Source organism: Ursus americanus, chromosome 18 (genome assembly GCF_024610735.1).
Source record: "Ursus americanus isolate L20-20 chromosome 18, mUrsAme1.1.p, whole genome shotgun sequence".
In the NCBI taxonomy this organism is placed as follows: domain Eukaryota; kingdom Metazoa; phylum Chordata; class Mammalia; order Carnivora; family Ursidae; genus Ursus; species Ursus americanus.
Genome location: NC_142144.1, coordinates 33,913,345 through 33,940,956, shown reverse-complemented (window position 1 = coordinate 33,940,956; position 27,612 = coordinate 33,913,345). Strand labels below are relative to the sequence as shown.

The following is a 27,612-nucleotide window of genomic DNA, read 5'->3' as shown; positions in this document are numbered from 1 at the left end:
AACGGAGCCCAATAATCTTACCCACACTGTTTAGTGGGCACTTAAATCGAGAGCCGAAGGAGGAGAGAATGGACATAAAAGTCCCTTGCAAACCATACCACGCATGCGTGAGTGAGGAAGACCACAGTTGTGCAGCTGTTGGTGTGCAAATTCACAGGTGCTGCTGCCACAGGTATGGAAACTGAGGTCCAGAGAAAAAGCATCCCGCCCGACAGGGCAGAGCCGGGACTCGGGTGGACTCAAGTCAAACTCCCTCAACCCCAAGGCCAGGAAAAGTTCTTCCTTCTCCACAGGCCGCTCAGTGAAACCAACAGCGGGACCCCACCAAGGCCACTAGATCGTGGAGACCCGGATCTGCTCACATAGAGCGGAGATGTGCCCCTTGGCTGCCAGAGATCCAGGCCCCCTTCTGGGTGCCACCACCAGGCCATGCTGCACTGGGGCTCACAAGGCCAGGCAGAGAGTGGGCATGAGGGGGCTCAAGGAGCTCGTACCCTTGACACGCACCCCTTCCTGGGCTGTGGCCCCTTGCTTTGGCTGTCATTTGTCCAGTGACTGGGAACCGGGAGCGAGGGTATGTCATTCATAGTCCAGTGCCTGTGTGTGTGCCTGGCAGCCCCGCGGCCTCACCTTCCATCTCTCCTCATTACGGCACATTACGGGGAGGTGAAGCAGATTAACCAGAAAGCTCTGAGTCAGTCATTACCCCGCCACACATTCGCCTGCACACCCCGCCTTGGAGCCCACACAGACACAGGCCCGCGGTCATGTCCGCGCCGTTCTGAAGGACACTGCACAACCAGACTGCTAGGAACAGGGCCCTGGCGGGGTGTGTAATGCAGGGCTCCTCCCTGCTGGGCCCCATCTCTACATGAGCCTATCAGACCTGTCCCCCAACATTGCCTCCTCTGTAACATCTCGCTCCTCTGCTCCCAACTGAGGCAACCTCCTCACTCATCAGGGCCCACAGAACCTTCTCCCTCACCTTGCAGGTTCTGAACCCATGTCATATTGCCCCTGGGAGACTGTGGGCAGACAGAGCTGATGCCTGACTCATCCCTGCACCCCCTGGGTGCCTGGCACTGTGCCAGCCTCATAGCCAGCATGCAAGAAATATGTTGGATAAATGAGCATATAAATGTCTGAGCAAGTGAGTAAATACATGGATGGCTTCTGGACTCCCAATTATGAAGCCCTACAGTCTCTGCCCAGATTTCCCGGGCATTCTAAGTTAAGTGAAATATGACGCAGACCTGAGCTTCCATGAGAATCACATGCAACACAGGGAAACCCAGTCTCTTACACTGAATGTCTACATTAAATGTACAGGAGCTTCATACAGGCACCCAAGGCTTCATGCAGTAGAGGCCAGGCTGAGTGTAGAGGCCTGAACCTCACTCTTCACCATTCACTCACTGTGTGACCTTGGACACACCCTGTCCCCTCTCGGGGCCTCTAAAAGATGAGGGGGCTGAAAGCTTGTCTCTGCAATCTCTGCTAGCTCTAAAATCACGTGACCTCATCAATGGTTGGAAAATAAATGTTCTCCCGGCTCTGGAGGGAAAGGTAGGCCTCATCCAAGAAGTCTCCTTTTCTTTCTCCTGCTGCGTCAGATGGAATGTGACTCTGGCCATCTCTCAGAAGGGCTCTGAGCAGTGGGAGAGGCTGTGATGCAAACAGACTGTTCTCCTGAAAGTTCAAGATCCAGAGCCGGTGCGACCAGCTCTGTCCAACACGTAGGACCCCCTCGTTCCCAGAGGACACTTCACTTGTAGGAGAGAGACCAAAGTCTTAACCATGGTCTACAAGACCTGGCCCATCTCCCCAGCGTCACTTCTCCCCACACCCTTGTGCCCTGAAGCCCAGCCACACTGGCTCTCTTGGCTCTCTTCCATTCCTCACTCCTGCTATGCCCCCTCTTACCTCCAGGCCACACATCTGCTATTCCTTCTGTTAGGCACACCCCTTCCCGATGTCCCTTCTCCTGGCTCTGCCCTACACCTTGGGGCTCAGCACGAACACATTTCCCCCAGGGGGCCATTGTGGCCTCCAGGCTGGCTCAGCCTCTGCTTTAGTCTTTCAGAGAACCTCAGACGTCCCCACCTCAGCACCCAAGACATCTGTAATCTGTGACGCTTTGGGTTATTCTTACTGACAGTGGTTCTTCCACACACCTGCAGGCTCCCTGAGGACAGATGCAAGCCTGTCTTGTTCACTAAAGTACCTAGTGCCTGGCTCCACGCTTTGCACATAGGTGACACTCCTCAATGTTTGTTCAGTGAATACATGACTGGCTGTGTGGTGTCAGGCAAGTCTCTCTGCTTCTCTGGGCCTCAGTTTCCCCATCTGAAAACAAAGTGGCTAGATGGTCTGTGAAAGCCCTCACGGGAGCTGTTCAGAGAGCCAGACTGTCATAGGATGGTGGCCCTTGAGGCTTTGCTCCCTCCTCACTACTCAACATCCCGTCTGGCATCTTTCCTCACCACGGGAGCTCGTGCAGGCAGCCTACATGGTTTGGAATGGTTCTGTGGGAAAAATTCACAAGTGCCATCTAATGAGCACGTAGAGGAAGCTCGGCGGGGCCAGTCTCCCCCGCCCGTAGCAGCTAGCCAGGTTTCTCGGACGTGCCCACAGCTGGGTGCTCTCTGCAGGCAGGAACTGTATCTGAGCTGCCTGTGCCTGCCAGGTAACCAGCCCAGACTGGGCATCAGGAAAAAGCGTCCTGAGCTGGATCTGGTACTTGAGGGACCTTATCCGGGCCCCAGAAGCCTCTCACGGGGCAGAGCCTTTCTGGCCCCGTAGCCAAGGCAGTGACTGCATCTCTGTGCAGGGTTAGCAGGGGTCATCCTCCTACTTTCCTCCCTTCTTGCAAATGACCCAGCTGGGAGTTTGTCCAGTGACACCCTTCTTCATTTCCAGACTCTAAAAGCATGCCAGAGGGACCTGACAGGTGGGCTGACAGTGGGGCACACACTAGCACCTTCATAACGTGGCATATGGCCGTATTTCCATCTTCACCCTGACTGACAGGCTAATGACCCAAGACCAACTCGAGTGGCCCTGAAATCATGACACCACCCCTCCCCGTGCAAAGAGCCTGAGGAAAGGACACCATGCAGCAATGGCAGAGCAGCCCAACCAGTCATGCCACCGCCCCCGCCCCCACCCCACCAGGCTGGCCCGGGAGACAGAGGCACCAAGGCAAGAAGCTGCCAGAACCCCAGACAAGTCCTCCTGACCCTGTGGGAGGCTGCAACTACCCAGGTTTGGCCGAGAACAACGAGAAGCCGGCCTCGGGATAGAACCTGGCATCCTCGCCCACACCCCGCCAAACGCCTTGTGGGGGGCAAGCCAAGCCTGAGTCCAGCTAGGGGGCTGGCAGGCAGTGAGTGGGGCGTCGTACCTGCTCGGGCTTGATGGGCTCGGTGGTGGTGAAGATGTCCGAGTAGTGCTGCCTCTCAAACACGCGGTCCAGCACCTCCAGCTGCTGCTGCGTGAACAGGTCTCCCCGCATCTGCTTCCGGAGGAAATCTCTGCCCGGCAGTGAGTGACCGTTGGGCACTGGAGAATCCTGAATACCTGTGATGAGCAGGAGAGACGAAGGGGGGGTGCAGGTTACACGAGTTGCTGAAGGAAGGCAGGTCGGACAGTGAGATTGCGAAGAGGGCCTGAGAAACGCCCAAGCCCAGCTCCTCCCCTGACGGAGAGGAAGCACAAGGGGACTCAGACAAGGGGCTCCTCAGCCACTCAGCGCAGCCAGCCTCCCAGAGCCACTTGCCAGGCACCATGGCCAAACCCTTTTTTACAGGCATCATCTCTTCTGAAACTCACAATGACCCTGAGGTTGATAATGTTTCCCCCATTTTGCAGATGAGAAAATTGAGGCCTGAGAGATCAGGTAATTTGCCTGAGGATTGGAGCTCAGGTTGACTGGGAGTCTTTTTTTAAAGATTTTTTTATTTATTTGAGAGAGAGAGCAAGAGGGCGTATGGGGGGGGCAGCAAAGGAAGAAGGAGCAGCAGACCTCCTGCTCAGTGTGGAACCCTACTCACCGCCCAATCCCACAACCCTGAGATCATGACCTGAGCCGAAATCAAGAGCTGGATGCTTAACCGACTGAGCCGCCCCGGCGCCCCTTGAGCGGGAGTCTCAATCACCAGGGGCCACTGCCTCTTCTGCACTGAAGCTCCCCAGCCCTTGCAGGTACGGTTTCGTCCCAGAGCTGATGCCCTCACCCAGGACATTTGCCCCCACACCACATGACCAGTCAGTAAAGCGCTGTGGCAGGACAGCTGTAGGGAAACAGCCTGCACACAATCCTGGTGGGAGCCCACAGGTCACACAGCCATGACAGACAATTTGACGAAATCTATCCAAATCACAAACGCACATCCCCTTTGATAAATAGAGCAGCTGCCCCTCTAAAACTATGTGCTTTACCACTGGCCTCACACATACGGGATGTGATCTAGGTACAAAGTTCTAGTAGCAAAAGACTGGAAACAACGCAAGAATTTATTTGGGGGGGCTGGCTTAATAAGTGATGGTGTGCTCGCACGGTGGAGCACCGGGCGGCTGTGCGAAGGAGCGAGGACTGCCGCTGTGCGCCGATATGGAAAGATCTTCGGGGTACGCTGTCATATGAAAAATAAACCAGGTACGGCACAGCATGGATAACGTATAACCTTCTGTGTAAGGAAAAGGAAGAAAATAGGACTTTTTGTGCATTTTGTGTATATATCGCCAAAAGAGCTCTGGAAGGCACCACGAGAGACATTGAGAGCGCTCATCCTTCCTTTCCCGGAGGCCGGAACTGAGTGGGTAGAGGTGAAGGGAGGGACACTCCTCACAGCATGCTTTTTGTTGTGTTTTGTCTTGATGCAGAACTTTCCATGTACTACTGCCTCCTCAAAAACATGAATGACCAACAAAGTACACATGAAATTCTCTATGTGTTTTGTATTGTTAGCTCTTCACGCTGTAACAGGCTCTGGGGATGACGCTTACGTTTCAAAGAAAATATTATGAGTTACCAATAAAAAAGAAAATGGGGGGGTGCCTGGGTGGCTCAGTCAGTTAAGCGTCTGCCTTTGGCTCAGGTCATGATCCCAGGTACCGGGATTGAGCCCTGTGTTGGGTTCCCTGTTCAGTGGGGAGTCTGCTTCTCCCTCCCCCTGCTCCTATGTGCTCGCTCTCTCTCTCCCCCCCTCAAATAAATAAATAATATCTTTTAAAAAAATGGGATGAAATATTTTTGGTGAGCCTTGAACTCAAACCGTTCAAAATGAAGGACAGCAAGGAGGACAAAAGTTTCCAGCAAGGAAATGGCCTCAAGGGCCTTCATCTCCCGGGGCCCTCTGGGACCCAGCTGCTCATGCAGGGCTGACCACAGACATTGCTGGAACCCAGGCCTCTGCCTTCGCCATTGGGGAGCCTCAGGGGAGACCAGCACACATCAGACCTCTCGACGGCAGGTGCCCTCACACAGGCCTTGCCCGATTCTCCCCCATGTCCCACCCTGCCAGCACATGCTGCCCTAGACCTCATCCATCATGTCGTGTGAGGAAGGAGGCCAAACCAAAGAGCCTGAAGCAGTGGGGTGCTGTGTCACTGAGATGCTACCAAAAGTGGGTATGTCCCCAACTGTCCTATCTGGAGGCAGATGCAATGCAGGGTCTGACTGTTGGGCAGAGACACCAGCTGTGGGCGTTTCCATGAATACTGGTCTTCCAGAGTCCTCCACAGAGGCTGACAGCTCAGAGCACCCCAGGATTTCTATAGGAAGGGCCTTCAGAGGCAGCTCATAAAGTCCCCTGAGAAAACAGATCACACCTCCATTTTGACCCAAGAGGATACCATAGGCTAGGCTACAGTCTGAATGACCAGATACCCCAACATGCGGGCCACAATGGAAGCCGCCCTCTCTGGCTGATGTCCCCCAGCCCAGACTTTGGGCCCCTCCTCTGGCTACCTGTGACACGAATCTTCCACGAGACTGGTCCCTGTTCCTGCCCATGGGACATCATCCTCAGAGTCCCTTTCTCCATCATGGCCTATCCCCACGGGGACCATTCCTACAAGGGCACTGAGACTAGCAGAATGTGGGAGCTCACAGCCCTGTCCGTGCTCTCTCATTAGTTGGCATCTGCCAAACGAACCCACTATCAAAGGTGCACACACACACACATACACACACACGAGGACACTCATCTCGCTCCTCCTCGGCTATTGCTCTGCCCTGTCATGCCGGCCCCAGTCACCCCTGCTGAAGTATGACCTTGCTCTCGGTCCCCAGCGCTCCCGTCAAATTTCTCCCTGTCAGAGAGACCACATCCACTCTTCCACCCTTCAGTTATACTCCCCAGCCCCACCCCGCCAGCCAGGCCCCAAACTCCTGCTGCAGGCTCCCTCCTGCCAGCCAGTCGTCGGGACTGACTCCCACTAAGGTCTCATTCTGCCCCCAGCTGGGCAGGGCCCACCTCTTTCCTCCCACTCAGGCTGCTCCATCAGACGCTGGAAAGGCCGTCCTCCCACAGATGTCCTCAGGCTCCATCCCTCCCCCATGGGATTCACAGGCTGGGCTCTTTGCACAGCTCAAAGTTCTGGAAGGGCAGAGCTTCACCTACACTGAGGAAGTGGGGGGTGGCTCCGCTGAGGGCTCCTGTGGGCAAGGTCACTATCTGCTCACAGAGTAAAGGCACACGGCCAACTTCAAGTGTAACCCCGGGGGTCCTTGGAAGCCTGGCTCCCTGGGGACGGGTTCACGTACTCCAGGCACAGGCAGCCCTGCGGGGACCTGAGTCATCTTCTAGGAAGAAGACTTGCCGCATCCTGCTCTGGCTTTCTGAAAGTCAACCACAGCACCCATGGGCCAAGTCCGGGAAAGGGTCCAGGCTGTCTTGGTGACCCAGACACTCCTAGCAGAGGGCAGCCAGCTGGAAAAAGCCACCTCTCCAGGCGTGGGCCGTGACCTATGATCCCTCCCGCTGTCCCTGCCCCTCCAGCACCCCCACTCACTTTCTCTGTCAGGAAGGAAGGTGAGGTAGGTCTACCTAGTCACTTTGCACAGATGCCTGACGTCGGTCATTTCCTGAGGAGGCTGGGACACTTCTACTCATATAATCACTCGTTGAACAAATATGGATAAAGTGTTTACTCTGTCCAGGCGATGTTTAGAAAGTAAACACAGAGGATACAGTGATGACTAAGACACGACCCTCTTTCCAAACTAGAAAGGGCAGCTCCCTTTAGTCGACACTCACACAGACATATGGCTACAAACTGTAATTACTGCCAAGTAGAAAAGGTGTCTAGAAACATATGCACAGGACTATAGAGAATGAGGAAGAGCTGCGACCGCACCGGGAGGAGTCAGGGAAGTCTTCCACAGGAAAATCATGCTTGAACTGAGAGTAGCGGGCAAGGGGTCAGCAGGGCGAAGAGGGTGGGGGTGGAGAGGGCATGCCGGCCAGAGGAGGCCACCTACAAAGGCTTAGACATGAGAAGGAGATGAAAGGCACGGGACGGTGACGGGCAGAGACCCCAGGGCACTGTAGAGAGGCAGGCGGGGGATGGCCAGGCAGCCCCGAGCCTGCAGAAAGCGACAGGGAGGATCTGAGTCCTGTTGCGGGAGCAGTGCAGTGCCACGGGAGGGCCTGGGGAACACTCACCCTGCACATGTCTCAGTCCCGGACCTGAACTGCCCGTTCCTTTAGACTGGCTGTGATTTTGAAGCCCTGCTCCCAAGCCTCATCCTTAGGCAAGACTCAGGGCTGGCAAGGTGAAATTTGCACTTGGGGGCTTCTAAATGTGATGCATGGCGTCAGGCTGTCACCCACAGGTCATCCACTGCGCTGCTGTGGAAGGTAAGCCATTCCCCGCGGACATGCGCACTGTTGCAGGACAGACGCAGCCTGTGAGCATGCGTGCCTCCTCCTCCAGGATGCCTCCCTTTCTGCACCAGCTGCTTCATCTACTCCTTGGGCTCTGACCACTCTCTCCCTTTTCTTAGGAGTCAAGGCCACTGGGCCCTTTGCTCTGACACTGCACTATTAGCTACCTCAGGGGGAAGCCACAGTTCATTCATCTCTGCCTCCTTCACAGGGAGTATTTGTGGAATAAATGATCAAGTCAGTAATATCTGTGATGACCACCTTCGTTCCACAGGCTGGTCTGCAAATGCCAGCATCCCTCCAACTAACCTCATTCATTCAATCATTCATTCTTCTCTCTCTCTCTTTTTTAAAAAAGATTTTGTTTATTTATTTGAGAGAGAGAGAGATAGGGAGAGAGCACAAGTGGAGAGGAGAGAGAGAAGCAGGCTCCCCGCTGTGCAAGGAGCCCGATGCCGGGCTCGATCCCAGGACCCCGGGATCATGACCTGAGCCGAAGGCAGATGCTTAACCAACTGAGCCACCCAGACGCCCCCATTAGTTCTTCTCTCAACCTCAGTGAGCAGGTGCCATGCTAATGCTGGCATCAGTGATGGGTAAGAGCTGGCCCAGCCCTGCCCTCATGGACTTCTGTTCAGTGGAGGAGGCAAATGTTAATTTAAAAATAATCACACCAGAAAAGGCACACGTGTCAACCAGGATAAACCCTCTGACAAAAAGAGGCCTAATTCTTGGGCCAGGGACACAGATGACCTGCCTCTCGGTACTGCTCATAGTGGCAGCACAGCAACTGTGAGCCAAACAAACCAATCATATGCTCGGAGACAGCTACAAAAATAATATCTGAAAACCGTCCCTGGCACAAGGGCAGGTCTGACCCTCCAAGTCTCCCACGGACGTTTCCGTAGCATTTCTCATCTGTGTTGCAAAGATGCCGTCTGACTTCTTTGGGGAATATGGTCTTGGAGACAAGCTACAGAAATGCTCAGACCCATTTTATTCCAGGGAGAAAAATCTGAACTTGCAATGTGAATGGTATGCTTAAATATATGGACAGACATGGGCAAAAGTACAAAGGTATACAGGGGGCATGGTATCTTTAAATCTTTTTTTCTACTCCAAATCAAATAATATGTAATAGACCCAGTGCTGGGCTTAGTCAACCATGGCTCATAGAATTAACATTCTGGAAGCTAGCTTCAGGGGAGCAAGGGGCAGGAAGCCCCATCTCGGGGAGCAAAGAAATGCTGGCTTTAAATTTCAGGTTAAACCAATGTTATTCACAACCCGGCTTTGAAGCTAAAAGCTTTACACAATCGGGTCTGGTCACGCAAAGGGGGAGGAAGCAAAATAGCCTCCGATTCCCATCTGTCAAGAGAAAGCTGTCTCTTGTGTGTCTTAAAAGATCATAAACCCATTGCGTTTTCTTCAGAGCACAGCAGATTCAGGGGTTTTGCATTTTTCTTGAAGGGTTCTGGTTTGTTTCTTTAAAAATCATCATGTACTTTATGCCTGCAGATGCTCACTGGGAGGGAAAAAAATAAAAACAAACAGGAATCTCCATAATCCCTTCTGGTATCATGGCCTTTGGGACGCAACCCTAGCCAAAGGCCTGCCCTGGAGTCCCAGGAAGGGAGCCTGGAGCCACTGGGTCAGACTTCAGCCTTTCTCCGGTCCCCTTTCTCTACAGAACCCAGCCAAAGCCAGAGACAGCCCTTAGATAACCTCTTCCGTCCTCCCAGGTGCTCCCCTGCATGGCAGGGCAGTGGGAGGGCCCCGTGGGAAACGGTTGAGAGCCAGCAGACCTGGGCTCTAACTCCAGCCCTGCCCTTCCTTGCTGTGTGAGCCCTCTCTGGGCCTCAGGGGCCCTATCACCCACCATGGAGGCTGAGTCAGTCATTTCTAACCATTTTCTCCTCCAAAACCCACCTAGATTTTGTCTATTAAATAGTATTACCTGAGCATTAACTTATTTTCCCATTTTGGTTGTTCTGTACAGTCTTTGTAGGGCACACACCCCCCCTTGCAATATCCATCCCATCCTAAACAATTGCCCAAACCTACCCAGGGGATACCATTCTCTTTGCCAATACTTGGTTTAGGAACAGACAGGTGGGTAGTGGGGGCATTGCCGGGGTCTTCTGGGAGGAAGTCAGAGAGGAAGAAATCTTGTTCTTCTTCACTAGGATACGTTTACCCTTAACCTTTTTGAATTTGTGAGAAGTCCCAGATCCCATTACTGCTTTACGCACGCACTACAATGCCCCCCACCCTTACCCCAGGTCCGAGGTCTGCTCCTGATCTGGCCTGCAGGGCTCCACGGTAGTGATAGCCAGCCAGTCTGCTGCGCGGCTCTCTGACACCACCATGCTCCCAGGCCTGCCTCCCCCAGTGAAGATGAGGCCCAGCCGGGTCTTGGCATGTCAGACTCCTAGAGGTGGAGTAAGTGAGGTCACTCAGCTGGGATGTGTGCCTAGGCCTCGTACCTGCAGTGTTCTCTCCACTCCCCTTCTCCCTTCGGATCAGCCACTAAAACTAATGCCCTCCATTTCCTCATCTATAAACTGGGACGATGGTCTGCCAGACAATCCCTGGGGCTTTTGTCAGGATTAAGGAGATCATCCCCGTAACGTGCTTAGCACGGTGCCTGGCACAAAGTTAGTGTCCAACCCACGTTAGTTCCTGTCACCATCACTTTCACCACGGAAACCCTTCCAAGGCTTCCTCAAGACGAAGCCCCAGGCTTCTGGGCCTCCATGATCCGCCCCTGCAGTCAGAGTCACCCCCGGTCACCCCACAACGCCATCCCCGCAGGCTACTTTCTCCTCATTCCTCATCCCTCTGCCGGCTCGCCTTCACCCCCGCCCATCAAGGCTCAGCCTAGAAACCACCTCCTCTCTGAAGCCCGCCTCTAAGTCCAAAGGCTGAACGAAGAGCCCTTTCTTCTGGGTCTCCTCAGCAAGCTGCACCGGCCACCACTCTGGCCTGGATTTTACTCCTCACAACCCATCCTGTCAGGTCAGTCCCCATTTTCCAGCTGAGGGACCCGGCAAAGGTAAGAAGTAATGTGTTTGAGGCCACAGCAAATATCTGCATGCCTCTTACCATGTCTTAGAGTAAAGCTAGGCCCTGTGGTGGATGGAGCCACATGCCAGGGAAGCCTGGGCACCCTGACCCTGGCAGGCCCAGGGTCAAATCCCCCGCTCTGTCTCTTACGAGTCTATGATATTTGAGAAAGTTCTTTAACCTCCTGAATCCTCGGTTTTGTCATCTATAAAACAGGACAATCACGAGACCTGGGGTTGATGAAAGAATGCAAGGAGAATACCCATAAAACGTTTGGCATAGTGCCGGCCATAAAGCACGTGCTCGAAAAACACGCACCATTTCTAGGACTGTTCTTTCTTTCCTTCCCTGCGAACAGTACGAGCTGTCTGAGGGCAGAGAGCACGTCTGACTCACCTCAAGCACAGAAGATGCTAGTCGGTGTTTGTTGACTGAATGCATGACCTAGGAAGGCTTGAGGGTTTGCAGGCCTGAGTGGCTCGGGGGAACCCGGCAACAGGAGAGTCTCTGGCATCATCAGAGAACTCAGGAGAAAACTTCAGGAGTGACCTCCAGGACACCAGTGATCCCGGAGGAGGCAAGAGTGAAACGACTAAGGCCATATGTTCTACCTACTTCTAGGAAAGCTTTGAGGCAGTTCATAACATTTTAAATGAGCGCACAATAAACTACCAGAACTCAGCTGAGCTCTAAGCTTCCCGGCGACACATACACGGAAAGGAAGACACAGTAAGTTGTTCAACTGCTCAGAGCCCAACAACAGCGACAAAATGCCATTCAGTCTCCTACTCTGCCTGGGGGTGTTCGGATGCTCAGGTGACCTAGAGATGACTAACACCAGGAAAGGGGCCCTGCAGGAGGGGCCATCCAAGCCAGACCCCAGATTCGCAGAGGAGACAAGGCGTGGAGATGAAGGGGATAGGATTCCGGATGCAGACAAGACGCAGCCAGCAGCATTTCTAGAGCACGTACTGTGAGCCAGGCCGTGTGCTGGGCACCAGGGCGGCAGGGCTGGAAATGTCGCGTGTCAGCCCAGAACCAAAATCGATGTTCTGGGTGACTGTATAAATCCCAGCTTAAACTGGGCTGAGAAAAATCAAAGTAGCGTGCAGGAAATTCCATTGGAACTACCGTTATTCAGCCATTAGTCTCACTCAATCTTTCTTCTCTGAGAAGGAAAACGCAAAATTGTAGGATTGCCAAATACGTTCAGGTTCGACCAGAGTGAATCAGATTGTGCCGCGTGTTATCCAATGAGTCATAGGCTGTCAGTGAGGGAAAAGGCCCCAAGGGGCCGACGATTCCACACTCTGGGACAGCAGAGGGATTTGTCCAGGGCCACAGGGCACATCCAAAGTGAGCTGAACCTGGGAACACACGAGGCCCCGATGCCCACTCCAAGCCTCATGGATTCATTCATTCCTGAGCAACGTGCACCAAACTCCTGCTGACTGGCTGGCCCTGTGAGTGGCATCTGAACCAGAGAGGGGTTTAAGTTCTAGCCCCTGCCCTTGAGTGGAGGACGTAGAGAAGTGAACGATTCCAACGCGGCAAGATAAGTGCAAGGAACCTGAGAAGTGGAGGCACCCCGGGAGCCAAATGATGGTAGCTGACCCTTATACAGAACTTACTCTGTGCCAGGCACTATTCTAGGCGCCATATCTGCTTAATCCTCATAACAATCCCATAATGTCAGGTCTGTTATTGCCCCTCCCATTTTACAGATGAGGAAACTGAGGCACAGGGAGCTTCAGTAATTTGCCCATGGTCACACAGCGAAGAGACTGAAGAGCTGGGATCCAAACCGTCTGACCCCAGAGTCTGCTCCTAACCCTATGCTAAATCGCTCCACTTAATCCAGGCTGGGGGCGGGGGTGATCCAAAAAAGCCACCTGGAAAAACTGAAGCCCGAGACTTAAGAATGAGTAGGAAGAAGTTAGCCAAAGCAAGGGGCAAGGAGAGGAAGTGCATTCCGACTGAAGGAACAGCATACGCAAAGGCCCAGAGGCATGTGAAAATGTGGTGCTTGGGGAATGGCTATAATTCAAGAATTGGGGGGAGGGGGAAGAGAGCAAAGTACAAAAGGCTCTTTTCTCTCGGTCTAGCTGTGCCGCGCTGCTCTCCGTTATCCAGAGCCTATTGTATACTCCGAGGTACACATAGTGTCAATACAGAACTGAAGCTCTCATGGCATTGGCATGAAGAGATGGGATTTCTTTGTGCTTAACTGAATCCAGATGACCTCAAAGAAGAGGCAGGAAGGAATACCTTGTGCATTGCCATGGGACAAGTCTGTTCTCTCTAATCCACACTGTCCAAGTCCATTACCTTGTACAGTAGTACCTAATTACTCCACCTTACAGAGAGATATGCACACTAATTAGGAGGGATGTTAAATTAACCACCATAGTGAAAATATTCCAAAGCAAATGAAATATTACTGGGAGCAAAAGGGTGATTTGTTTCTATGAGTTGTGCTTTTAAATGAGATCAAAGAATGCTAAAGGCTTCATTTTAATTATACCTGGAAGGACTCCTCGTGCATGCACCCCCCTTTTTTGGCTTCCACACACAGCAGTCTGTCCCCCATCCTCCACTGCACAGAAACAAATAAATAAAAGGGTTTAAAAATCATATTTACACTGATATCTTTGCATTACCCCCATTTGGGTTTTTTGAATTACTGTCTTTATTTTTTTCCAAGGACGATATAACTAAAAAGAAGGTTCATATTTTGAAGTGTATCTATCTGACCATTGCACAAATGTTTTCAGGAGAAATCACTATATTTCTCCCAGATGGGTATGGGTTTTGTCATAGATCAAAGTGAGAGGGAGGAAAAAAAGATAAATCATCAGAGATCCAAAAATACTTTTCATTTGGAGAAGATATCAGGCCATTTTGATGGGGCTGATGGAGTCCCTGTTCTGTCTCCATTACCCGAGGCAGGCAGCCCCAGCCAGGAGCCAACTACTGAGATTATATTCCCCATAAGATGGTCCCCGATATATATATATATATATATGATCTTCAACCTCTATTGATTGACCAATTTCACAAGCAAAGACTGGTGAAATGAAGCTGAAATGAACATCATGCTTTAACTCATTGAACCTATCAGGCCTGAGTTAATCTCACTGTCCACTGTCTCTGATAGAATTCAATTGATCAATCATGTTTCGGTGATAGTACCATTTCACTGGCTTATTGCTTCTTCATTTCAGAGCTTGACCTGTTAGATATACTCGGACTGGCTCGACTCCTCTTGGATACACAGAGATCAGCCTCTGTCCGCCAATGTGTGTCATCTCCTGTCTCAGCTGAAAAGAACTCGAGAGGCTTTTGTGTCTATGGTGTGTTTCTCCCCCAAACACACACACATCGATGGTGGACTCAGGACGGCATGGAACTGAGCAAGCACAACCCTTCAGAGGGGTCTGCAGTCTGCGTGGAAGCAGCATCAGGCACTCCCGTGACACAGCTAAATCGACCTGGTTGGACTCTGTACACAGCAGGGGCATCTTCTTACATCATACTGGCTAATGCGTGTGCCCACACAGGGTAAGGCGCAGCCAAAAACGGTAACAACCGCCGCCACTCAAGCATATCTTCACGCCGACCTTCCGCATTCATCAGTTTGTCTGACTCTCACAATGACCTGAGGGGTAGGGCAAGAGATTATCATCCCCATTTTAGAGACGGGAAAATGGGCTCAGAGAGGGGAAGGTGGTTTGCCTAAGTCACCCAGCAGAGTTATCAGGCCGGGTGAGACTAAGAGCCCTAGGGTCTCAGCTCCCGAGTGCCTCTGCCAACCTCCGGGCAATTCCAGAATTGCCAAGCCATGCCGGGCACACCACTGTCCTCGGCTTCTTGAATGAAGGAAACATTTCAAATCAGAGAATTTCAGAGCTTCGGGGGGATTCTAAGATTGTCTGCAGCTTCATGCACAGCTTAGAAACTGAGGCCCAGAGGGCAGTAAACAGTTGTCCAAAGTCACCAAGACACTCGGCAGCCCAACCAGAACTCAAACCTGGATCCCAGGTGCCCAGCTCAGGACTCTTTGCACTTTGTCTCGAGACCTCTCTAATTTGTGCCAAGCCAACGACCTCTTATCAAGCAAGGGAACTTCATTCTCCACTGTCAACATGGCCCAATGTGCTGTTATGGTTCCTTCGTGGCATTTAATTTAAATTTCCCAACTTCAAGCCACGAGACCGCGCTTTGGGAAATCAGGGCGCAGGGGCTCTGCCCGGCTGTCTGCCTGGGGGAGGTGGTTCTTGAAGCCACAAGGCTGAGCCCAGCATGCGAGTCTCTGGAGGAGGCCAGGGCAATGACAGTTTGCAAATCAGCCCTGCATCTGCTCAGACCTGGCAGAGTCTGCAAACACACTAATGGACTTTTCCTCTGTCCACGGGGAGCAGGGGAGACGCAATAAATAAAGTAGGCGCCTCTGGGGGGAGCCATTGCTGAGGCCAGAGAGAGGGCTGGGATGAGGGCTTGCTGAAGGTGGGGAAAGGGCTTCTGGGCCTCCCTCCTGCAGCACGCCGCCTCCCTCACCCACAAAATGGCAGTCCACCTTCCTGTAACCCCAATCTCCACCCCCCCAGATTCCCCAGTCTGGTTCCCAAATAGTCGGGCCCTTGTCTGATCATTTTCATACACTTACAATTCATGCCAGACACAGAAGGGTTGTGGAGTGGAGGGGCTCATGTGGTCTGATCTGGCCACAGTGTAGAGACCCCATCAGTGGGAGATGTGACAGAGGCCCCAGGGGGCAGATGAAGGTTCCTGCCCAGGAGAGAGCTGATGATGGGTTCAGAGCCAGGTTCAGGAGACGATCAAGAGGGAAAATCTGCTGGAGTTAGTGACTCACTATTGGCAGGGGGCAAAACACGCCTCTGAAGTTCCCCATTAGAAAGTCTAGGCTGCCACCCACTGATGCCCCATCTCCCGCTGAGCAAAATCCACAGTGGATCATAGCTTACAAGGCCCTGCAGCAACCAAATCAGGCCGCCAGGCCTTGTCCGCCTCGGAGGCCACAGTGCCTAACGCTGAGTCAGGAGCCACTGAATGGATGAATCTGGGTCCCCCGCCCTGCAACCGGGCCTTCCTGGCCTCGCCTCCTCCCACTGTCCTCTACTTACTCTGCTCTAGCCACGTGGGCCTTCTTGCTGTCCCTCAATTCTGCCAAGCACACCCCTGCCTCAGGCCTCTGCATATGCTGTTCCCTCTCTCTGTGGAACGCTCCTCCCCAGATATCTGTTTGGCGCCCTCCTCCCTCCCTTAGAGTCTCTCCTCAAATGTCATCTCATCATTATGAGCACCATCCACACACCAGCCTGTACCCTCCCCTCTCCCCAGCTTCACACTCTGTCCCCTTCCCCAGCTTCGTGGGCCTCCAGCGCCCTTAGCAACATTCTGTTTATTTTCCTTATTTACTTATTCTCTCTTCCCTTATTAGAATGTCGCTCGTGAGGGCAGAGGGTTTTGTCTATCTTGCTCACTGCTATGTCTCCAGGACCCAGAGCACATAACAGGCACAAAATAAATACTTGCAGAATGAATGGATAAAAGTGGACATTTCACTGAAAGTGAAAAACTGAACAAGTACAGAGGAGATGGCCACTCCTGGACGGCCTGCTGGTAAAGGCTGGAGCTCCCTCCCTGAGGACATCCGTCGCTCCCTTCCATTCCTGGCCTGCTTGGGAGACAGAGCCCCCTAAGGGGAATCAAAGGGGGCCGCCAGGCCTTGTCCACCATGGAGGCCACAGTGCCCAACACTGAGTCAGGAGCCACTAAATGAACGACTTCCTAGGAGGGAGGCCCAGCTGTGGAAGTGTTTAGATGACATGGAGAGTACTGCCTCAGTCACCGGCTCGGGCTCCGCCACTTGCCAGCTGTGTGACCTTACACAGCTCATCTCATCTGTGCAATGGGCTCCATTAACTGTGCCGTGTCAGGGCGCCTGGGCGGCTCAGTTGTTAAGCGTCTGCCTTCGGCTCAGGTCATGATCTCAGGGTCTTGGGACAAAGCCCCTCTTTTCTCCCTGCTCAGTGGGGAGCCTGCTTCTCCCTCTCCCTCTGCCCCTCCCCTCCTTGTGTGCGATCTCTCTCTCTCAAATAAATAAATAAAATTGTTATAAATAAATAAACTATGCCGAGTCTAAGCACTGGGTCAGAGCAAGCAGGCTGTTAGACCCCAAATGAGATAGGACTGTCTGCACAGCACGCATCTCACGGCAGCCGATGAGGACAGGGAGTGAGGAGAGAAGAGAAGCCATTTGCTTAATTAAAAGGACAAGACGTACATGGAGAGGGGTACCTGGCTAAGCTGCATCTCTTGGTTCAAGCATTCAACCATCTCTTGCCAGTGCTCCGACAGCAAGCATAGCCCCGTAAGGGACCCCAGTCTTAGCTCTCAAGGGAACCCATCCTCCGGCAGGGAGACAAAGCCTGGAGATGGAGCGCTGATTCAAGCACGGGCAAGGACCATAGAGGACCCCACACAGCAGGCAATGGGGGCCCAGAGATAGAGAGAACTCATTGGGTATTGATGGGGGCAGTCAGGGAAGGCCTCCTGGAGGGCGGAGGTGCCATTTGAGCCAGGATTTGGGCTTGGAGGTAATGAGGAAGGAGACAGAGGGTATCCCAAACAGAAATCAGAGGTAGGGGGCTGAGCCTGAGGAGTGAGGCCTCCTGGGAGCTTGGCATCCATGGAGTAGAGCCCAGCCCAGACAGGAAGCAAGTCATGTTTCTATCTCCCTGGTGCCAGGTCTTGGACACAGTAGGTGCACAACATATGCAGATTTTGCCTTTTAACAGAGTCACAGAACTTCCCAAGGGAAGGGACCCCAGAGAGAAACTGCTTGTTTCAGTGGATTTCAACAAAGATGATCGGATCAGAGGAAATGTGGGGAATCTGTGAGTTTCTGTTACTGGGGAGAAATGATGGCATTTCATGGGCAGAGCCGGCGGGGGGGGGGGGCGGCACTCAGCCCAGTCCAGCACAGTGAAGAGCTGCCCGGTGCCCACATGTCTTTGGAATGACCCATCATATATTCAGGTTGGTGAAAACTCTCTTTATAAATATCGGAGCCGTGAACCTAACTGGTTTACTTACAGACACACATTTGGCGTTTTAATTTACACGGACTTCTCCAGGAATGCAACCATCACATGAATGGAGGAAAGATTATGCTTTGTTTTGGTTGGAATTTTATCAAGACATGTTCACAATTTCAGAAAATCAGTTTACTGATGGCAACACCACCAGAAGAATTGATATCGCCAAAAAGCACAGCTCTCCGCGTTTGTAGCTGCTGCATGGACGGTGGTGCCGTGCACAAGTGCGAGCGACCGACTCCTTTATTACGTCTTCCTGGGTAGTCGTGCCTGAGCGTTTCCATGATGAAATACATCATTTTGTTATGATTTTATTGTCCTTTCCCTCTTTTGTCACAGTTGGGGCATTGAATTGATTTTTTAAATTATATGTGTTGGGTAGGTTATATTGTTCCTAAATTTCATTTTTAGACAGCAAAGGAAGTACTGCAAAAAATATCTGTTTTAAAGAGGGGATGCTGGGGCGCCTGGGTAGCGCAGTCTCTTAAGCATCTGCCTTCGGCTCAGGGCGTGATCCCGGCATTTCGGGATCGAGTCCCACATCGGGCTCCTCCGCTGGGAGCCTGCTTCTTCCTCTCCCACTCCCCTGCTGTGTTCCCTTTCTCGCTGGCTGTCTCTCTGTCACATAAATAAATAAAATCTTTAAAAAATAAATAAAGAGGGGATGCTGAGTTGACAGGTAATCACTATATATGCTTTCGGAGGCCCCTCTGGTTCTACCTGTTAGGACTGTCCCATGTTAGGGACTCTTCTTCCCTAATCTGTCTTCCTGAAAAAGGGATATATCCAGAGAGAAAAAGAGTTCTCCAGACCCCTTTTGAGAGACAGGAAGACAGGTGCCCAAATTAACTCTAACATAAACGTACTTCCAGGGTGCCTGGGTGGGTCAGTCGGGTAAGCGTCTGCCTTCCGCTCAGGTCATGATCTCAGGGTCCTGGGATGGAGCCCTGCATTGGGCTCCCTGCTCGGCAGGGAGTCTGCTTCTCCATCTCCCTAGTCCCTCCCCCCACTCGTTTTCTCTCTCTCTCTCTCTCTCAAATAAATAAATAAAATCTTCTAAAAAATGATAACAAAATAAAATAAATGTAGTTCCTCGACATGAACAGTGAGAGGTTGTTCCTAAAACACAACACCTGGATTCCCCCTATCCTTTCTAGAAATCCATTTCCCAAATACAACAATCCAGCTAGGACAGAGCCAGGAAGGGACTCAGGTTCTGCAGCAGCCTCTCCTTCCTGTCGGGGTCTGTAACAAGGGAAAGAGCAAAAGGCCAGGGGAAGGAAAGACACCTTGAGAAATCAGTGCTCCTGCTATCCTGCGAACCTGCGAACTTGCGGAATGGGCTTGGAGTTCAGAGAGCTGGAGAGGTGGGACAAAGCCTGCAGCGAGGTGTAAGAGTAGGGGAGGGGTGGGAGGAGGTGCTACTTCTGCCACAAGTAGAGCCGCTAAGTGCACAGGCTCTAAACAAGACCGTGTGGGTCTGAATCCCAGCCCTGCAACGTACTAGCTGTGTGACCCTGGACTGGTGATTTAATCTCTCATCTTTTCCATCTGCAAAAAGGAAACAGAATAGCACCTGCACTTCCTTTTTTAAAAGATTTTATTTTTAAGCAATCTCTACACCCAGCGTGGGTTTTGACCTCACAACCCCAAGATCAAGAGTGGCACGCTCCACTGACTGAGCCAGCCAGGCGCCCCAACACCTGCACTTCTTACGGCTGCTGCGAGCACAGTGCCCGCCACATTGTGAGTGCCTCTGTCTCACGGCCAGCCTCATAAGGCTGAGAAAAAAAGGGTATTCTCTCTTCCACTGGTCACGCGGCCAGACCAGGGGTCGATGGGCTGGGAACAGAGACCTGTGTCCTGGCTCCATCTGCCCTGTAGACCACTCATCCTCAACCGATCCTCAGAGATCCTCAGTTGCAGCTCCCCCATTTGACAGCTGGGAACACTGGGGCACAGAGGGGAAGAAAATAGAGCTCACACGGCAAACTAGTGTTAGATTCCCAAGCTAGACTCCTTCCACAGCAGCACGCTGCTTCTTACACACTCTAAGCACCAGTGGGTCCGTCCGTGAATGAGGGTGATTGTCACAGGGTGGCACTAGGGATCACTGAATGCAATGACGGAGGGAAAAGCCCGCCGCAAGCCTTTATTAAGCTTTTGTCACCTCGGAATTTGGGCCATTAAGCAGCACATGGTAGGTGCCTGCCATTTATCCTCGGCAGTGCATTATCCCCTCTCACTGACCAGTAAGCTGCCCGAGGGCAGTGGCCCGTTCGTACCAGAGTACCTACCACACGGCTGGCTCTCAGTGACTATTTGTTGAGTGAATGAATGATAGCAAGACTGAAAACAGAACTGGAAAAGAAGAAAAAGCGAAGGCACTCTGATGTCTCTAACCAGAGGAAAAGAAAGATTGCAAGGAAGAAAGAAGTCCTGTCTCTTATCTACTCCGTTCACATCTGTCCTTCGTGGCAGGCTCCAGACTGGGCGCTGAGGCTGAATGGACGGTGGCCCCTGTCCTTGGAATTCGTGGTCTGATGGGAGAGGCAACAGAAGGCTGCAGAGGCTCAGAGGCAGCCATGCAGCTGACAGCCTTCTCTGTGGGAGCAAGGAGGGCTTCCTGTGGGAAGTGCCCTGCCACAAAGCATGGGGATGCCAGACTGGGGATAGAGATGCAGGGAAGGCCTCCTTTCCAGGGCAGAGGGTATAGAGACAATGCGGGTACATACGGTGGGCTGAAATCCAGCCCTGAATTTGTCAAGCCATGGCACTCGAAGCAGGGACGCCTTTCCGCCTTTATCTACTTTTCCACTCGTGCAAGAGACAAAAAATGGATGTCAAAGCATCACCCGGCCAGACCAGAGCCCCCTAGGCCCCAGGGGCCCAGGGTAGAAGAGACCACAGGGACAGCAGAAGGACCGGCCAGTACAACATGGAAGAAGCATCTTGCCATCCCAATTCTGCACCATGGTGCAAGGGGAGAGCGGTGTGCGTCATCCACCTCGGTCCCAGGCGGCCCGGCAGCGCGGCCTCTCCTCCGCAGGCTTGGGGGGGGGGGTGCCCAGCATCCCCCGATTCCTGACAGGCGCTGGGCCGGTCCCCGCCGCCCGCGCGCATCATCTGCTCCGCTGCCCAGCTCCCGGCTGCCGCCGCGCCCGCGCTCCCCGGGGCCCGGAAAGCTGGCATCCGTTGTTACCATAACAAACTCAATTGTTCTCAGCAGGGCCCCGGCAAATAAAGTCATTCATTAGGGGCCTCTCCCGGCCGCCGTGGGCCGCGCGGCAATCAGCGGGCCGCTCGCCGCCCCCTCGCGGGCCGAGACACGCGCCAGCGCCGTTACCTGCCGGGGCCGCCACGCTGTGCCCCGCGGCCCAGCCGAGGCCGCCGGCGGGGGGAGCGCCCGGCCGCCGGGTAGTTTTATCGCCGAACGTCAATTGACTTATACTGATTGGCTTCCTGCCGCCAAATGTCAATTAAATTGCAAATGCTTGGCGGAGCCGGGGGGCGGGCCGCCTCCTTCCCGAAGGCGCCGCGCGCTCTCTTCTTTTTGCGCCGCGGTCTGAATTCGCGTTTGAATTTATTTCTCCTTCCACGTCGCGGCGGAAAATGCCGACGCCGTCCTGGAAGGGGTTTGCGCTCCGGTCGGGCCGAGGGGGACCGGGCGAGGAGGGGGCTCTGGTCTCTGGTCGCCGGGCGGCACGGCGGCATCCCTGGAAATTCCTCAAAGATCCTGGCATCTGAATCCTGGTGCGATCTTGAGGAAACCCCTTCCCGCTCCGCTCAGGCCTGGCTCTCCACCACCGGCCTGGGGGCTGCAAGGAGAGCAGCCCAGCCTGGGGCCGGGTTGGCCGTGCGGAGGGAGCAAGGTCTGGCGAAATCGCTAAGATTCACCAGGCGCCGACTCCCGCGGAGGGGTTATGAGCAGAGTCTAATCTCAACAAACGTCTAAAGCAAATATTACTATTACCCTTCTTTTTCAGGCAAGAGAATGGAGACCCAAGTTAGGGAAGTTGCCAGAGATCTCCCAGCCAAGGAGCGGCCAGCTGGCCTTCAGCCTGGGCAGCCAGATTTCAGAAGCCTGTCGCTTAATGACTGTGCCCTGGGCTCACAGGGGTAGGGCTGTGAAGAAATGAGAAAGGGAAAGGGACTGGGCGCTGACCTTGACCTGGGCGCCTGCCCCCACCAAGAACTGGGCCAGGTGCTTTATACCCATTATGGAATCCTCCCAGTAACTGCATGACCTAGGTAGCTCCCGTTTCACTGATGGCAAAGCTGACCTTTGGAGAAGTTAAAGGAATTGTTCAAGGTCACAGAACAGGCTCATGACATGAACTCTAAGAACCCTCTCACACCTACATGGAGCTCTACGTTTACAAAGCACTTTCCCACCCATTGCTTCTCACGGAGTCTGCACAAGACTCCGAGGAAGGCAATCTGTTCTCTTTGGCCGAGAAGAAGACTGAGGCCCAGAATGGCTTGCCCCAGATCAGTAGCACTCACACCTAGGGCCCTGTCACTCCAAGCCCAGTGCTCCAAAGCCTACCTCAAGCAGGCCTTGAGACAGGACCACTCAAGCACAGCTCCGCTTCTGCCCCCTCCCTCTCCATTCTGTGGGGAGCTAAGAGGGGGATACAAGTCATAACTGGAGTGGAGCTGGAAAATGCTTAAGGTCATGGCAAGAGCAGGAAAGAGGGCTCCTGGGAAAGAAGGCATTTTCTGCAGGGACCATATATTAGGCCCCCGAAGAGATTTTGTTATTTATTTTTCCTCAGTTGTCTCCCACAAGCCTCCCCTTTGCAGCTTGTCTGCTCCTTAAGGCTACGACTTGGGAGAGAGATATGCAGGTTCTTAACTGATAAAATGTGCCAGCATTTAAAAGATACAAACCTGACCGAAGGTCCTTTTCAGAAAAGAGATGTTAGCAGAACAAAAGACCCATTCAAGAGTGCTGGATGGCGTTTGTGTCTCAGACAGAAAGGAAACCAAGAGAGAGAAGATGGAGGAGGAGGGAGGGGGCGGCAAGGAGGAGGGAGGAGGGAAAAGGAAGGATCAGGAGCTGGAAGGGTTGTCTGGGCTCACCACATCCAAACTGAGGACCCAGAGGGGAGGGACCTGACCGAGGTCACACAACAAGATAGTGGCTGAACTGGGGTCAGGAACCCAGGCCTCTCCACCCCATGTCAGGCTCATCCCGCCTCTGCAAGCTGTCCTCATCCACCATTTGGATTATTAGCTTCTTGAAATACAGAGCGAAAGTTCTGCCAGTATAAATTCTGGTGGGTATGTCTTTCTTTTTCTTCTGACCTCTTGCCTGAACAATCCTATCATTAGTCCTGGCAATATAAATAAAATCATTTAAAAAGAAAGAAAGAAAGAAAGAAAGAAAGAAAGAAAGAAAGAAAGAAAGAAAGAAAGAAAGAAAGAAAGAAAGAGAAAGAAAGAAAGAAAGAAAGAAAGAAAGAAAGAAAGAAAGAAAGAAAGGAAGAGAGGAAAAAAGAAAGAAAGAGGGCTCCTGGTGGCTCAGACGGTTAAGCATCTGATTCCAGGTTTCAGTTCAGGTCTTGATCTCGGGGTCATGAAATCGAGCCCCGTGTCAGGCTCCACGCTCAGCACAGTCTGCTTATCCCTCTCTCTCTGCTCCTCCCCCCCTCACTCGCTCTCTTTCTCAAATAAAATCTTTTCTTAAAAAAATAAAAATAAAAGAAAGGAGAAAACAAAAGAGCTGGGACTCCAGAAAGTGACCAACAAAGTCATCAAGGAATCTGAATTCAGTGTAAAAACTCTTTGATGACAGAAATAATAATAGCTATTTTTTAAGCTTGCCATGTGTCAGTGCCTATCAAAATATCACAAGTAACATTTTTTAATTGCCAGGAAAAGCAGGAATTATTATCCCCTTTGGACAGGTGAGGAAACTGAAACTCAAAGCAGGCCCTTGTCAGAGCCCACACAGCTAGCAAATGGAAGGGCCGGGTCCAGACGCCAGCCCACCCACTGCACTACCCTGCCGAGGTTTAAAGCCCACATGTGACCAGCCAGTTATTGCACTTGAAACTGACCGACGTGAAGGTGTGACAGCAAAGCGTGCATGGCAAACGTGTTGTGGGGAAACTCAGACATGGGGCACCTGCGTAATGAAGCAGGTTCTGAGCCAAGGCCCCCCTTGGCTGAGTCTGGCAGGACGAGAGGGATGGCAGAAATGGGGGAGGGGGAAAGGTGGACTTGAGAGCTAGCGGAATTCCCACTGATGCCATGCTGTTGTGACACTGTGTGGGGGGAAGATCAGGATGGCAGGTAAGCCTCCTCTGGAGCCAACCACCCACGCAGGTGCCAGTCCCAACACTGCCACTCTGGAGTGTTGGAGCTGTGTGGCCTTGGGCAACTTCCTGGATCTCTCTGAGTCTATAGAACAGGGATGATAAGCGTACCTACCTGGTACCATGGTGGCGAGGATTAAATGCATTAATAATTTCAAATATATACGGTAAACAGTAAGTACCAGCCGTTACAGTGGTGCCGTACTGCAGGTGTGATCTGGGGCTAGGAGCTAGCCTCACTGGAACACGTGCTCAGGGAAGGCGAGCAGAACGAGGGCGGAAGTCACGAGCATGCATATCTGTGCATGCGTGTGCGTGTGTGTATGCACGTGTGCGTGCACATACGTGTATCTGTGTATTTAGACCATGAGAGAGCTCCCTGCCCATCCAGAATGGTTGCCATGAGATCCTTTCTCAGGGACCAGGCAGCAGAGGCTGGAGGACAGAGGCTTTGGGGTCGCGCAGGAGTGGATGGATGTTTGATGTACGGGGTTCTGGGTTCTACACAGCAGCCGGCGCCCACTGACCAGATGGGCTCCAGGCTTCTATGACATCCAGAGTCCTCCCTCCCCGATTCAGTACATATTTGCTACCATGAACCAGTCGCCGTGCTGGGTACGAGGGCAGCAATGGTGACCACTGCAGACACAGCCTCATGGGGAAGACAACTGACAGATGTGCTTTTTATCCATAGGCAGGTTCCAAGTGCTGCAGGTGGGGCCAGGGGAGCTCACAGGAGTGAGCACCACGGAAGCTGTCCTTGAAGAAGTGTTATTCACTCTGGAGCCTGAAGATTTAGAATGTCGCCTGTGTAAATAGTGGGCGAGAGGGGGCAGTTTTCCAGGCAGTCACAGTAAAACACACCCTTTATTGAACATGTGTCCTGCACACGGGTCATCCTGGGCACTTTACATGCATTACCTCATACAATCTATAGAACAGCCCAACCACAGGCACAATCGGTGCCCTCATTTTACATATGGGGAAACTGAGGCTCAGAGCGATCAGATAACTAGCCCAAAGTCACATGAGCAGGCATGGCTGGAGTCAGCACCAGAGCCCCCGTTGCCTGACTCTGCAACCCATGCACAGAGCTCTTCAGCTGCAAGCAGGAAAGAACAAGGCATGGAAAGAAGTTTGGTGTGACTGGAATAAGCATGAAAAAAGGAGGGTGGAGATGGATGAGACTCACAAGATGGGCAGGAGCCCCAACCACAGAAGGAAGGCGTTGCAACCTCGTTAAGAGGTTTGGGGCTTCCAAGAACAGGCAGATCTTCAGGAGAGTCACTGATCAGAACTGTATTTCAGGGGGCGCCTGGGTGGCTCAGTCGTTAAGCGTCTGCCTTCAACTCAGGTCGTGATCCCGGCGTTCTGGGATCGAGCCCCGCATCAGGCTCCTCCGCTGGGAGCCTGCTTCTTCCTCTCCCACTCCCCCTGCTTGTGTTCCCTCTCTCGCTGGCTGTCTCTCTGTCAAATAAATAAATAAAATCTTGAAAAAAAAAAAAAAAGAACTGTATTTCAGAAGCACATCTGGGGCTGCTCTGTGGAAAGTGGACTCTTTGAAGAAGTCAGGGACACTGGAGGTGGGGACGCATGAGGAAGCTACAGCAACAGTCCAAATGAGAGGAGAGAGTACTTAGACAAAGGCAGTAGCAGTGGGGACAGACAGAAATGAGCAGATTGAAAAGAAGCAGTGACCTCGAGCAAACACCTGCCATAAGGCCTTTATTTGTGGCCACAGGCAGAGGCACAAACTTTCTAAGCTGTGAAATGTTTGCCTCCGGCCAACTTAAATTCCAGGGAAAATTCCTCCCCGTCCTACAGGACCAAAAAAGATTGCAAAGCCTTTTCCACCCAGCTATTTTATATAAAAGTCCGAGGGAGAGGTTACTATGACCCCCACCGATGGGAAGTGACCTGCCCAAGGTCACACAGCTGACAGGGAATGATCCTGAATCTAACTCCAGCTCTCCTGTTTCCTCAGGCACACCACAGAATGTCAGAGCCCAAAAGATCCCTAAACCCCTTGTTCAAATCTCCACATTTGACAAGACTCAGAAAGAAGTGACTTGGCCAAGATCACACAAGTAAAGGCTTAGAAGAGAACCAAGGACCTGATTCCCAGGAAGCTTTGTATCAAGACATTTGCACCATGGAGGTGAGGAAGGACCAGACTGATCCCCAACAAGGATAGTCCAGCCCCCCCCCCAGCCCTAACTAAATGCTGTGAGACTCAGGGAAATGGTCAGCTTCCCTGGCCACTGCCACCCCCCACTGAGTTACAAGCACACCAAGCTCACCCATGGCCAGTCCGCACTGCCCTGTTACCCCTCTCGTACCCAACCCTGAACAGCAACTAAGCTGTCTTGGGTCAATGGTGCCACCTGGTGGCTAGTTCTGGGAAGTGTTTGACCCCCTTGTGGCTTTTCATCTTCCCCCCTAGTCTCTCCTCCGCCGGCTTTTCTGTTCCTCTCACACACAGCGCAGTTCATTTCGCTGCCAGCAAGCTCCTCCTCATACACATCTTCTCTGACACCTTTAATCTTCCGTCTCTCAATTCTTCTCACATGACCTTAGGACATTCTCTTTTTCTCCCTCTCCTCCATGTGAGTCCATTAGTCCAAGGAAAGCCCTAGTCAGGACAAGTGATAAACTTGTACCATTGAACACGAAAACTGGACATTCCAAAGTGAAATCACACACACACACACACACACACACACCAGTGACTAACTACTGGCATTCCAAAACACCCAGAAGCCCGTATGGAATCAGAACAGAAATCTCCTCTGTCTCAATTGCCTTTCAGACCTGCTTTTCCTCAAACAGCAGGAGTCAAGATAAATACCAAACCTACTACTTTATTTCATTTTATTGGTTTTCATTCCTATTCAACAATATTTTCTGGGGTTTTCTCCCCACCAAAACTGTGCCCAGGGTGAGGTCTCAGGGATCTGCCAGCCAGCACAGAGCCGAGCTGGGATGGGGAGATGTAGTTGGGTCCCAAAATGCCCACTCCCCAGGCTCTTAAGGAGCACGAGGTGGCTGCTTTTTACCCTGAAGGAAGCCTGCTGGAGGGAGATCAGACCTCCGACCCTACAGATACTCTGCTGGAAATCAGGGAAACCTTAGTAGCTGTGCCTTTCTAGGGGAGCTCAGGCTTAGAAGAGGAGCAAGCACTACATACCCCAATGTGCTAGAGAAGGATTT

The 27,612-nt window shown here is 52.4% G+C and overlaps 1 protein-coding gene across 2 annotated transcripts in view; it reads right to left on the bottom strand.

Moving 5' to 3' along the window:
* Positions 1 to 27,612, bottom strand: part of PAX5 (paired box 5) — a 184,292-nt gene that overhangs the window by 116,766 nt on the left and 39,914 nt on the right. For both annotated transcript variants that reach the window (XM_087869558.1, XM_087869559.1), the window contains exon 6: positions 3,404 to 3,579. In XM_087869558.1, coding sequence (XP_087725684.1) covers positions 3,404 to 3,579 — 176 coding nt within the window. The remainder of the gene's footprint in view (positions 1 to 3,403; positions 3,580 to 27,612) is intronic.